This window comes from Elephantulus edwardii, unplaced genomic scaffold (assembly GCF_000299155.1).
Source record: "Elephantulus edwardii isolate Elephantulus edwardi_28Jun2011 unplaced genomic scaffold, EleEdw1.0 scaffold00006, whole genome shotgun sequence".
Lineage (NCBI taxonomy): Eukaryota > Metazoa > Chordata > Mammalia > Macroscelidea > Macroscelididae > Elephantulus > Elephantulus edwardii.
This window is the reverse complement of record NW_006399756.1, coordinates 18,614,946-18,629,438: the sequence shown is the minus strand read 5'-3', so window position 1 is coordinate 18,629,438 and position 14,493 is coordinate 18,614,946. Positions and strand designations below refer to the sequence as shown.

The 14,493-nt window shown below is 39.4% G+C and overlaps 1 protein-coding gene across 1 annotated transcript in view; it reads left to right on the top strand.

Moving 5' to 3' along the window:
* VTI1A (vesicle transport through interaction with t-SNAREs 1A) overlaps window positions 1-14,493 on the top strand; it is a 446,001-nt gene that overhangs the window by 10,883 nt on the left and 420,625 nt on the right. The window contains exon 2 of the mRNA XM_006879932.1: window positions 9,165-9,223. Coding sequence (XP_006879994.1) covers window positions 9,165-9,223 — 59 coding nt within the window. The remainder of the gene's footprint in view (window positions 1-9,164; window positions 9,224-14,493) is intronic.

Below are 14,493 nucleotides of genomic sequence, written 5' to 3'. Positions count from 1 at the left end.
TTCAACAAGGAAAAGATTGTGCTTTTAAAGGATTTGCTTCAGTAATTACACTAATCAGATGGATTAGTCTTTTCTTGAATAATAATTCAGTGCTTTTATGAAACTACATTTGAAAGTTGATTTTTAGTGATTACCTTTTATTTTTTATTAATTTCAATGAACATTTACAGAGATTTTAGATTTCATTCATTGTTGCATTTTACTCACTGCCCAGAAAAACTCCTTCATTGGTATACAATCCCCCTGAATCACACACCCCCCCGCCCCGATTATACTCCACTCTGCAAGCCTCATTCTGAACTCTTATTATAATCATAATGCCCTAAAATATATTACTTTTAAACTGTTCTCTCCCACATCGGCTTCAATGCGTTAAACATAATTTATCCAGTTTTTCTCAGTCCTACCCCCACCCTGATGTCAGCCTCATTCTACAACAGTTACCTTTTTTTTTACAAAAAGGAAAATGAATGATCAGAAGCCTTAGCTAATACTCTGTTGTGAAGTGCCTTTTCCTCTGGAGATGAGAGTGAAATCCTAAGGGAAATGAAAAAGGATACTTTCCATAGGAACAAAGGTTTCATTACCTCAAGCAGACTTCCTAAGGGATCATACAGTGCTCCTTTGTGGTTGATTGCCCTGTCTGTCATTCACTGAGAGATAAGTGGTCTGCAGTGAATCCAATCCCTTGGTGGTTGAAGGTAGAAATGTAGAAAGAGGCCATGTGGTACAGTGGTCAAGAGTCTGACATGGCATCAGATCTGTTTAGTATCTCAGGTCTGCTTCTGTTTATGTGTGCAAGCTTTCTTGACCTCTCTAAACTTTGCCTCCTGCTTCTATTTTATTGGGGGTGGGGTGAAGGGGCGAATAGTAACAACTCTACAGTGTCCTGAGAATCAAATGAAATGCATTTTGGAAAGCACTATCACAGGTCTTGCATGGAGAAAGTGCGTATTGCTGCTGCTGCTGTTGCTGCTGTTGCTGTTGCTGCCGCCGCTGCTGCCAACAGGGTGTAAGGTTATCCAGGTCCCAGCTGCTTCTCACACTTAGCACACTGAGTGAACCTTGACCCTCAACTCTTAACCTTTTTCCAAGGCAATTTTGGTTGGGTAAATTTCCACTGGTGCACACGTGCATTTGAAGGAAGCTGAGTTTTGGATGAGAAGTTAGAATTGGGCTTTCAACTCAGCATCATCGAGGGAGTGAGAGGAGTTAAAGGAGCATGGCATGCCCCCATGGGGTCTTTTCTGGAAAGAAATGCTACAGTCTAGCTGATTATCCCAGCCTTGGAGAATTTAGGATACCATCTGTACAAGGTCATGTGTAGAAGAAGCTATGAATGTTGTTCTGGGATTCGCTCATAACCTTTGCAAGATGTGATACTGAAAGAATTTCAGAACATCCAGTCGTATGAATACAGTTGTTTGCTTAAGTTATATGTGGCTTGGGATTTACTCTGTTCACGAGTCATGGTTAAGTACTTGAAATAGGACTTGTGCTACCCAGTGAAATATTTTGGATATATGAGTTAAAATATTACTGAAAGTAAAGGTGTTATTAAAATTAATTTGGTGGTTTTGTGTCGTTTTGTTTTGTTTTGCTCTTAACATCACTAGTAGAAAAGTGTAAATTACGTGTGTGACTTGCATCATGTTTCTGTGGCTTTCTAAGCATTAGGGTGCCAGGTCAGACTCTGTCACAGGCAGGTCTGTGAGCTGTTGTGCAAGCCCCAGTGTAAGCGGAGTGCACAAGAAAAATAGCCTTCAGCTGGTACAGATGGCCCAGTTATGTCTCATCAAAAATTTAAGCATTTGCAGAACTTACTCATCTTAGAGTAGTGCACACAGGCGTAAGTGCCTGTCTGTTTGTATGTACACCCAGAGCTGTGTGTATTCATATATATTCTAACTTCAAGAGCGACTGCCTTCAACAATTACATCATTCTGAGTAATGACTTCAGATATACCTCAAACTTTGTTTCTTTTAGAACAGCTTGAAGTTTATAGGAAAATTAGGAAGTGAGCAGAGAGAATCCCTATATACCCTACACGCAGTTTCATTTCCTATTCACCTGCTGGATGTATTGTCATTTTTTGAGCCCGTGTTGATGTGGCATCATTAACTAACTCACTCTTCTTTCCATTGAATCTGAATCATCTCCTAGCTGACCCTTTTGGGAGGCAGGCAGTCACACAGAAGGAGCTCGCCAAAGCTTAGACCTTCTTTACATTTCCTTTGTTTGTATCTTTTGCTTCTTGACAGGCCCAGGATCCCAGCCAGATGCCTCATTTAATTTAGTCATCTTGTCCCTATGGCTCCCTGTGGCTGTGCCAACTTCTCAAAATGTCTGTTTTTGATGATTTTGACAATTACGGGATGTATTGATTAGCTATATTACACATGTCCCCTCCGCTAGGGTTGGTTAGATCTTATATTCCTCCCATGTCATTTACTGCCTCTGAAAGCCCACTGGAGTGTCAGCTATGGTTGATTCTGACTCAGTGGCACACAACAACAATGTGGAGTTAGGCGTTTTGGGAACGAAGATCCCAGAGATACAAGTCACGTCAGGAGTACACACTGTTGTTGTTGGTAGATGCCATCGAGTCATAGACGACTCATAATGACCCTATGAACGAAAGACCTGAGCACTGTTCATAGAGTTTTCAGAGGCAAGACATTTCGGAAGTGGATGCCACTCCTGCTTCTAAGCTTGTTTTAATCGGGGAGCTCCACCAAACACTGTCCACCGTGGGTGACCATTATCACATTTGGCACATCAGTATCACAGTGTTTAGCATCACAGCAACCATGAGTACACACTAGAATGTAATTTATTTGATCACTTGACTAGGGTGACACTTTTACCTCAGGCCTAGAATGACCAAGTATCTGAAGAGCTTAATTTCCTTTTGTTGAAAAGCATATTAAAAACTGAGATCTAGCCTCTAGGTGTTCTTGTGTCCAACTAAGGTGTAATTGTACTCAGGCTCTTAGCTGACTGTGCAAGAACATAGGTCTGTGTGCACTAATTTTTATACACATATAAATATTTGTATAGTAAATACGTGTACATAACTGGTGTCTCCAACTTTACCACTGTTACCACCTGGGTCATTCTAAAATGTCTTCGTTTTAAGATTGGCCCTTCTGTGCACTAAGCTACAGAATGCAGCATCAGTAACACACATAATTCTTAATTCTGTTCTCTAACATAAAAAGTTCCATCATTATAAAAACAATCCTATGTAAAAATAATGAAAATCACCTGCATTAAAAAAAGTTCCATAATTAGTAATTTTCCTTGTGTATCTTTTCTGTTGGTACAATTTTATTTAAAACTATTTATATTGCATAATGACAGGTATGGGGTTCTCAACTTAAGGAAGGCCTGACACTTTTTACTCTGCTATGTTGAGAGTGTTCAAGACTGATGAGCACTTCAATTACTATTGACATGACAAAAAACAATCAAACTAAAAAATACCTATGTGGATATCAGCATTAGGCACTTCTGTTAATGTTGAGCAGGAAAGAAATGATTCTACTATGTGAATACTATGTCTCATATTCATTGAGCCTATGTATAAAGAGGGGGGAAAGTAAAGGAGTTTATATTAGTATGTATAGCAATTGAGAACTCAGTTTTGAAAAACAGACCTTAAACACAAAAATGTTAGCTGTTTAATTTTGGACTATATAGTTAGAGTAATGAATCTCTGTGAGTCTGTTTACTAAAGTAAAAATGGGATAAAGTAGGAAGAAGAAAAATAATCTCAGAAAAGAACAAAAATCAATATAAATGAAAGACTATGGAACATAATGTACATGCATGAAACACAATTGTACCTCCACAAAGTTGTTTCAAAGATGGATTGATTGATGGATTGATAATGTTAAACTGCGCATGGTACCTTGCACAACAAGGAACTTGTTAGTCATGGCGCTTTAAATCCTAGGAAGGTGCCATTTGTAGAGATGCCACTTGGGATGGACAAAGAGGGGCTCTCTTGGCCATTGCATGCCGAGAACATTAGAAAGTTACCAAAACTTAGTGTCGGTAGCACCTTCCAGTCCCGTCCTCTGTTCCTCACACTTCTCCAAAAGCCCTCCTTTTAAAGTCTTTTCTATTTAAGAATATTAAAAACAGTCTTGAGGGTCAAAGATTGATCCAGCTTTGTAAGTGTTTATGACAGGGCCATCATGAAATGGATTTTGTGAGAAAATGTTTGTATTTCACTTCCCACCTCCACCCAAGATTAATGATTTCCATAAAGAGAAATTTAGCCTTTCAAGTGGTAAAACTTCTCAATCCTTGTTAATACTTTTTCCTCCATTGTTCTTTAGTAACAAATATATTGTTGAAGGTTGAGACTGGTTCACCCATTCATTCAGTAAGTACTTACGGAGCATGGAGCATGTATAATTCTCTGTGTTTACTATGGAGGTGGGACAAATATTTTTTGAGAGTGATCTCTTAACAACAATGATAACAAAAAGTGAAGAATAAAAAAAAGTCAAGAATGGACCTTGTCTTAAAGGAGTTAGAGATGAAGAAAAAAGAACATACAGAAATTATCTTCTAATAATCTCTGGAGTCATTCGAGTGGAACACATAGGTCTAAGAATTCAGAGGAGATGGAATTATGTTCCTAGAAAGGAAGACAGGATTTGAACAGAGAAACTGTGTTGTAAGAAGTTGTGATAAGTGAGCGTAGTGGACATCTGTTGCTTCTGACTGTGCGGCATTTTCCATCCTATCATCTGGTAACAGCACCTCTGTTTTCCATTGAAAATTACAGGATGGGAGGAGCAGGGTGTCAGATACCACAAGATTAAGTGAAAATAAGATCTAAGAATGTCCATTAGTTTTGGCACAGGAAAGGTTGTTAATCCTAATGAGAGGAATTTCTGTGGAATGGTATGAACAGAAGCTGGGTTAGGGGGAGTAAATGTGAGGATTGGAGACGAGAGACTAGCAAAGGAGACCAAGCCAGAATTCTTCCTTTTGTTTTGTTATTGACAAAAATGATTACACATTAGCCCTGGGGGTTCATGACAAGGGCTTTGTGAACAATTGATTACCTTAAAAAAGAAACCAAGATGTTCCTTCTGAGATGAATAACGTGTAATCTCTATCACAAAAATAGAGAGCCGTATTCTGCTCTGTGTGGAGATGTTAGCAGGATTGAAAGGAGCCAAAAGCAACTAGATTTGAGTTCACAAATTAGATTTTTATTATGGCTACATGTAGATTTGACTTTTTCAAAGATGGAAATTCAAGGTGAATTCTAATTTCTTTTTACTCCTTAGGGAGAAGTATTTAGAGAATACACACACCTTATGTGACAACAGCTCTCCTTCGTTCCACCCTCAACAGCTTGGGAGGAACAGAGGGAAGAGGTTGGGCTTAGGAACACATAGTTATAATTTTAGTTGAATAATAATTTCTAAAAAGAATTCCACACTTGATGTTGACCATCAGTCCTGGGAGCTAGACATCTAAGAGAGGTGAGATGGTTTTAGTCAGGGGCTGGGCTGCAGGCAGTTAGTCATCTAAGAGAGGTGAGATGGTTTTAGTCAAGGGCTGGGCTGCAGGCAGCTAGTCAACTAGTGGGGTCTAGTTTGGTAGATGTTAGTGGACCCATGTCAAGTGTCATGCCTTTTTTTTTTAACCATACAATAATTTTGAAAAAAAATAATTTTATCTGTTTAGCTTTACTTTTGTAAAGGAAGTTCATTTTTCATTGAACCATTCCTATAGATTTTGTTCTGTAACCTTAATTTCCATACCCACAATTTAATGATACTGTCTCACTTCCTGTAATTCTGATTTCTATTATCTTTCTATACCTCTTGTGTCTTTTCTGTCATTTGCAATACTGTGCTGATCACCTCCTTTTTAAATGTTGCCTTTCCCTTCCCCCATCTTAGTATGTGCCTGTCACCTATTTACCAATTTCTGCTCCCTTCTCCCTCCTTTCCCATCCCTGGTAAACATCCAAGAATGATCCTATTTGTATATAAACTTTCCCTTAGCTTTATATATCAATGGTCTTATACAACATATGTCTTTTGTGACTAACTTATTTTATTTAGGATAATATCCTCTAGATATATCCATATTAAGGAGTATTTTGTGATTTTTTTTTTTTTAGTATTGCATAGCATTCTATTCTTTAATAGTTTTTTAAATCTGTTCCTCCATTGATGGACACTTGGACTGTTTTATTCTCTGTATTGCTGCATTGACTGTGGATGACACGTCTCTTATTTCTTTGGAATAGATAATTAGCAGTGAAATTGCTGTATCAAATGGTATTTCTATGCTCAACTTTTTAAGAAAGGGCCAAACTACTTTCTATAGTGGTTGCAACATGCTATATTTTCATCAGTAGAGTAAGAAGCTTCCAGTCTCATCCACATCACCAGTAGCGTCTATTGCTTGCTGTCTTGTTGAACTCTGTTGTGTGGCTGAGGTGAGATATCTCTTAGTTATTTTGATTTGTATCTCATCAGGAAAGGTGTATACCAACATTATATTCTTTCTCCATATCTATCCAGTTTGTTTACTGAGTAAATAAGAAGCTTGTTAAATCAAGAAGAATATGGCATCAGGATTGAAGCAACCTTATATATACAGTATAATGCATAAAAAACAGTTAAAAATATTATTGTTTGGATTAAGTACACCTTTCTTAGTACTAAATGGATACCCTTACTCTTTGACACTTTGAAAAGATCCTTGACAGCATATTTTCCCAGTGTAACAGGTTGCTTGATTCTTTTGATGATGCTAACTTGAATAGACACAAGTAAACTGTTTTCTCTGTCATTATGTAGCCAGGTGGTGAAGAGTTTGTCTTTCATTTGCTGCAGCAAGCACTTAAAGTCCTCTTCACTTTCTGCGAGTAAGGTTATGTCATCTGCATAATGCAGATTGTTGATGAGTCTTCCTTAGAGCCTGATGCCACATTCTTCCTCTTAATATTCCTCCTCCAGCTTCTTGAATGATCTGTTTAGCATATAGATTGAAAAAGTATGGACAAAGGATGCATCCCTGATGCATTCCTTTCTTGATTTTGAACCATGCAGTGTTCCCTTTTTCTATTCAGACAACAGTTTCTTGTTCTAGGTACAGGTTTTGCATGAGCACAATCAAGAGTTCTGGGATTCCTATTCTTCTCAGTGTTAGCCATAATTTATTGTGATCCATAGTCAAATGCCTTTGCACAACCAATAAAGCCCAAATAGACATCCTTCTGTCCCTCTCTGGTTTCAGACGAGATCCATCTGACATGAGCAATGCTTTTATTTCTTGCAGTTCTCCAGATGTACTGTTCTAGCAGGTTTTAGATAATCTTCAGCAAGCTTTTGCTTGTGTGTGATTTAACATTATCTTGTTACTCTGTAATTGGGTAGTTAGATATTGTCAGTATGTTTCCTTGTTCCATTGACCCTTAAATCATTTGGTCAAACATTCTTCCAAGTGGTATAGCACTGGTCTGTCCATTTGCTGTACAGAGGTAACTCATGGTTGCTGTAATGCTAAACTCTGTGACACTGATGTGTCAAATGTGATAATGGTTACCCACGGTGGACAGTGTTTGGTGGGGCTCCCCGAGTAAAACAAGCTTGGAAGCAGGAGTGGCATCCATTTCTGAAATAGCTTGCCTCTGGAAAACCCTATGAACCTGGAGAAAGGATGAAAGTTATACAGGTATACATACAGGTCTTTCTTTCATAGGTCGTTATGAGTCGTCTGTGGCTCAACAGCACTTCACCACCACCACCACCACCACCACCACCACCACAACAACAACAACTCTTTTTTAATTGCCATTTGCTTGATATATTTTTTCCACCCTTTGATTTTTTAGTCTTTGTCCTTATGTGTAAAGTGTGTCTCTTATAGACTGCATACTGATGAATCATGTTTTTCTATGCATTCTACTACTCTGCCTCTTGGCTGGTGCATTTAATCCGTTCCCATTCAGTATAATTATCCACAGATGTGGTTTTATTGTTGTTACTTTGCTCATTTTATAGTGTTGCTGTTTTTCTTGCTCCGACCACTTTTTATGATGAGTTCATTCATTTAATGACTTTTCTTGTCATTTTCTTCATTTGTTTTGTTTCAGTGTTTACCAATTCATTATGATTTTCTTCTTTATTTTGTGAAGTTCATTCATTTTCTTAGAGGTTACCCTTTAAGCTACTTTTCTCCCCCAAATCTAAAACAATTCACTTTAACTTGAAATTGACTTAACTTTCTATTTAGATGCTTTCTAACCCCACTATATTTTCCCTCATTTTGTATTATTTGTTATTGTTCTTGTTACGTGCCTTTGAGTCAGAGCCAGTTCATAGCTGACCCTCCAGAGGCAGTAATCAATCACACAGGAGAGGACAGCAGGAGCAACTGATGGATTGAACCGTGCCCTTGGGAAGGCAGCACAACTCCTTTCCACTAAACGGGTTCTCTTCACTTACTGAAAGATGACGCTGGCTCGCTACTTTTTACTTCAGCTGCACTTTTTCCAAGACAAAGCTATTTGTTCTTTTGACAGTTGATGGTATACTGTATATTCTGCACCAACACCATGCTTCAAAGGCACCAATTCTTTTGTCTTCTTAATTCATTGTGCAACTTCCGCATGCATGTGAAGTGATTGAAAATACCAAGGCTTAGGTCAGTGCACCTTGGTCCTCAATGTGACACTCTTGCTCATTAGCAGTTAAAAAAGATCCATTGCAACAGATTCTTCCATTGTAATATGCTGTTTGACTTCTTGACCACTGCCTCTAAGCATTGCTGTGGATCCAAGTAAAGGATCATCCTTGACAATGTCAGCCTCATTTGTTTACCATGATGCTGATAATTTTTGGTCAAGCACAGAATAATGTGTGCTTTCTCTAGAAAACATTCTGTCATCTCTTAATAATTGAGGTTCTCCATAGGATTATATATTACAAAAAAAAATCAGGGGCTAAAAGTAGATCCTAGTCCACCAGATAATGATATGTACCTGGTATGACAATTTTCTATAATCTAATTACTCAGAAAGAGGGGAGGGGAGGGGAAGGATATGATTAAAAAGAAAATCTTTAAAAATTTAAATTTATTCACATCCTTAGCAATTCTCTGATGTTGTTTGTTTCAGATGAGAAGAAACAGATGGTGGCAAATGTGGAGAAACAGCTTGAAGAAGCAAAAGAATTGGTAAGTGCGGACTTGCTAGTGCATTTTAACAGTGAACCAGGGCCGTTCAAGCTCACAATTTTCTCTAGCTTCTTTTATACACTGTGGGAATGGGAGACATAGCTGATTAGTATTTTATATTTCAAAACTCAACAGTTTTAAAATTTAATAGCATCTGGGGATTTTACTCTTAACATTTTTTCATTAAATGTTTACATATAATTTTTGGTTTTTTAAAAATACTTTCATAATAACTATTAGCTTATGCTTTTTTTAATGCATGCCAGATACCAAACACTAGGGTGTTCTGGGTTTTTTTCTTTACATGTTTTGTAGTATTTAATGTCTCTTAACTCTCTGTGGCAAGTACTTTTTGTGAAGAACTGAGAAGTCTGAGATACCCTGGTGCACCATTGGGTTAAGCATTGGACAGCTAATTGAAAGGTGGTTGGATCGAGCCGCCAGCCACTGTGTGGGGAGGAGATGAGGCAGTCTGCTTCTGTGAAGATTTGTACCTTGGGCGATCCTATGGGGCAGTCTTCCTTGTCCTACAGGGTCGCTGAGAGTTGGGAGTGGATGGTGGGAAATCCGAGATTTTTTTTTCCTATTTGCAAGGTAACAAAGTAGCTTTCCAGGGTTTCATGACAAAAGAAGAGAAGACATAAGGCTTCTGGGTCAGACATGGTCAATTTTATTACTTATTATAGAAACAGTATCTAAAATACTAAATTAGTCCTGTGAGTCCTTTAACCTACAATTCCTCCAGGGATGATGCATTTGGTCCTAGGCGGGTCTGCCTGCCCTCACAGTAGGGTATGTTACAGGAGAGAAAAGCGCCGCTTGGGGAATTTGCAGTTTTATATATAATATCTTGTGAGCAAGGTTACCTCTTGTCCCAGAGGGAGACATTCTTTCAGCCCTCTGGGTTGATCTGTGCAAATGCAGCCCTGAGCATTGCCTGGTTACAGAGTGTGCAAAGGGTCTTGCATTCCTGACACACCCAGAGAGAGGTGCAGGAGGTCCCTGGCCGGGTGATTCCCAGCACTGTTGTTACTGTGAGGTGTCCTTGCAGTGGCTCCTGGTTATATCGACCTCATGGACAAAGCATGAAACCCTGCCCACCCTGCACCGTCCTCACTCTTTGTGCTGCTCTCATGCCTGTTGTGTTGCCTGCAGTCATTCTGTCAGCCTGTCCCATTGAGGATCTTCCTCCACTGCACGACTCGCAGCTTTTCCGAGCATGATGCCCTCTTCCAAGCACTGAGCCCTCCCGAAAACATGCCCACAGAGCGTGAGATGACCCTTTCCATCTTTGCTTCTCAGGAACACTCTGGCTGTCCTTGTAAGACGGGTCGGTTTATTCTTTTGATGGTCCACCCTCAGTATTCTTCACCAACACTGCAATTCAAAGACATCACTTCTTCCTTGACCTTGATCTGCCTTATCCATTGTCTAACCTCACATGCATATGAAGCAATTGAATGTGTCATGGCCTGGCAGAAGCACACTTTAGTCTTTTCATGACATCCTTGATCTGCAGTGCTCTAAAGAGGTCCTTGGCAGCGCATTTGCCCAGTGCAGTATGTCCTTTGATTTATTGACACTTGCTTCCAGGGGTGTTAATTGTGAATGACATTTTTTTATTGGTTCCTGTGAAGGAATTTTTAAAAAAATTTTTTTTATTTTATTATTTTGTGTGTGTGTATCATCAAACTGAATCTGACTGGTACAGGAGAAGATTGCCCCTCCTTCTCCAGCAGAGCATCTGGTGAATTTGAACCACGTACCTCTGGGATTGCAGTGCAGCTTCTTGCCACGAGGCCACCAGAGCTCCCTTTGAAGCAATCTTTATTTTCTTGATGTTGCAATGTAAATTCATACTGACTATTGCAGCCTTTGATCTTGTTCACTGAGTGCCTTAAAGTCTTCTTCACATAGGCAAGCAAGATTGTGTCATCTGCATGTTCCTGGTTGTAGATGTGTTTTTCCTCCAATCTTGATACTACATTCTTCTTCACATTGGCTCTCTTCTTAAATTATTTGCTCAGAAAACAGATTGAACAGTGAAAGGATACAAGCCATGCAGTGTGTCTTTGTTGTGTTTGAATGACCACTTCCTGGGGCATGTACATGTTTCTCATGAACACAATTCAGAGCTCTGGAATTTCCATCCTTTGCACTGCTGTCCAGAATTTACTGTGATCCACACAGTCCGATGCCTGTGCATCATCAGTGCAACACAAGTTAACATCCTCTGGTATTCTTTGCTTTCAGCCAAGATCCATTTCAGATCAGCAGTGAAATCCCTTATTCCATGGCCTCTTCTGAGTCCAGCTTGACTTTCTGACAGTTCCCTGTTGATGTGCCCCTTTAGCGATTTTTAATAAGATTTTCCTTGCACGTGGTGTTCAGGAGGGAGCTCTGCTGGCATATTCTGTGGGGAGTTGCACTGCTCTCCCAAAGGCAGTGCCTCTCTAGTGATTTGCCTCCAACAGCAGCTCCATCTGAGAAAGACGGACAGTGTCCTGCTATGCAGTTTACAGCCGTCAGAAACCTGCCAGAGTGTCAGCTTTGAGTTGGTTCTGACCTAACGACAGTGAGAGAGAGAATGAGTGAACTGATGTTCATATTGAGAGGTGGCTGGGGAAGGGAGGGTTTGACCAGGTAGCCAGGTGTGCAAGGAATAGGAAAGTAGCAGGGAAAGGGTAGAGACAAGTCACACATGCTTGAGGGGTGGATGGGCAGTGAAAGTATTGGCTATTTCTATAAGAGCAGAGTCTTTCACCTGCTAGGTTAAAATACTTGTCTGTCAGATATTCTTCTAACAGTGAACATCCAAATTAAGACAGACTAGGAAGAAAGATTGGCCATCCACTTCTGAAATATAGCTGGCCTTTGAAAACCCTGTGTACAGCAGAGTACACTTAGTAGAGTAGACTAATAGATATGGCAGCTGAAATTGAACCCTCAAATTTTGAAACACAAAGGAGGAGAAATATTTGTAAGAAGAAAATAATTGGTACGTGGAATGTAAGAAGCATGAATGTAGGAAAACTGGACATTGTAAAGAAATGGAACATATAAATATTGACATATTGGGTATTAATGAAATGAGATGGATTGGCATGGGACATTTGGAATCCCAAGATTATATGATTTATTTTGGTGCAGATGAAAATGTGAGAAAAAATGGGGTTGCTTTCAGAGTTAAAAAGGCCGTCTTGAAATACAATGTTGTAAGTGACAGGAAAATATCCATATGCATACAAGGAAGACCTGTTAATAGCACTATCATTCAAATTTATGCACCTACAACCAGAGCCCAAGAGGAGAAAATAGATTTCTTTCAACTGTTGCAGTCAGAAATCGATCAAACATGTAACCAAGATGCATTAATAATAATGAGTGACTGGAACGCAAAAGTTGGGAATCAGGAAGAGGGATCAGTGGTAAGATAATAGGGACTTGGTGACAGAAATGAGGCTGGTGATAAAATGATAGAATTCTGTACAATCAGTGATTTATTCATAGCAAATACCTTATATCAGAAGCATCAATGCATGTATACACATGGATTTCACCTGATGAGATGCATAGGAATCAGATTGATTACATCTGTGGAAGGAATCATTGGAGAAGTTCAATAAAAGCAGGAAAAACTAGGCCAGGTGTTGATTTTGGAACAGACTATCAACTGCTCATATGCAAGTTCAAATTAAAACTAAAGAAGGTTACGTCATATCTACAGGAATAAAAAATTGACCTTGAGTCTATATCTCAAGAATTTAAAAACCAATTCAGAAAAAGGTTCGAGTCCTTGAACACTAATGAATAAAGTCCAGATAAACTGTGGGAAGATATCAAGAATGTCATTCATGAAGAATGCAAAAGTCATTACTAAGAAGGAAGAAGAAAAAACCAAAACAGATGTCAGAAACAATTGTGACTATTGCACTAGAGTGCCGAGAAGCCAAAGCAAAGGGAAGATATTAAGAAGTTAAGGTGCTGAATAGAAGATTTCAAAGGGCTGCTTGGGAAGACAAGGCAAAATATTATAACGAAATGTGCAAGGAGCTGGAGTCAGAAAAATCAAAAGGACCAAATTCGAATGCTCAGCATTTAAGTTGAAAGAACTAAAGAATAAATTCAAGCCACGAGTTGCAATACTTAAGGATGCTATGGGCAGAATAGTGAATGATTCCAGAAGCGTTAGAAGCAGATGGAAGGAGTATACAGAGTCATTGTACCAAAAAGAATTGGCTGACACAGAAGAATTTCAAGAAACAACGAATGTGCAAGAGGTAATGGTGATAAAAGGAAAAAGTTCAAGCTGCTCTGAAGGACTTGGGGTGGGGGAAAGTTTATTTGATTGAGTAATATTTGTTAGCAGCACAGTAGGTGGGAAACTGCCACTTTGGGGGGGGACGTTAATGGACAGATACATGGTGAATGGTAGCAATTGAGGTGTTCAGCTGTTAACTGAGAGGTTGATAGTTTGAACCCACTCTCCCCTCTGAGGTACAAAGATGTTGTAGTCTACCTTGATAAAGGTCTATAACTTCAGGGCAGTTCTGCTCTGTCTTACGGGGTCACTAAGAGTCAGAATTGACAGCAGAGGCTTGATTGAGGAATAGGTGACACTTGTTCCCCATTACACAGCTGACTTCCCCGTGACCTCAAAGGCTGAGGCGTCACCTCCCATCCCCGCTCTCTCCACTGTCTGCACCGCCACCTCTTCTCAGCTGTCTCAGTGTCTGCTGCTCTCTGAGCCCGTCAGCTCTTCTCATCTCTCCTGGCTGCTGTCATTGTCTCTACAGCGCGGGCTTTGGCTTCTCACCCACACACCTTCCAATGTTTGCTTCTCCTTTGAAAATTTCCTTTTCCTTCAAAGACTTTTCCCCCTTGCCTTCTTTTTTGTCATATTCAGCTGCTTTTCTTATGTCCTTGGCCTTCACATTGAGACTGACCTGATGTCTTCATGGCTCATCGGTGGCAGGCTCTCTGGTTGGCAAGCTCACCCTAAGTACTACAGCAGTAACTTCTTTCTTTAAAAAAAAATCAGATTTTTTTATTCAAAGGTTCTCAAAAGAAATAAAGCAGAAAAAAGCTAACCATCTGATCAAATGTACAGTTCAGAAATGCCTTTTGGCATGTAACAACAAGTCCTAGGTAACCAAACTACAGAGTTATCTTGAACTGGACAAATAAGTTACCGCTGGCAAGTTAGTGGCACTAGTAAAACAAAAATAAAAAACTAACTCTCTCAACCATATAGATATCTCTATGAAAAT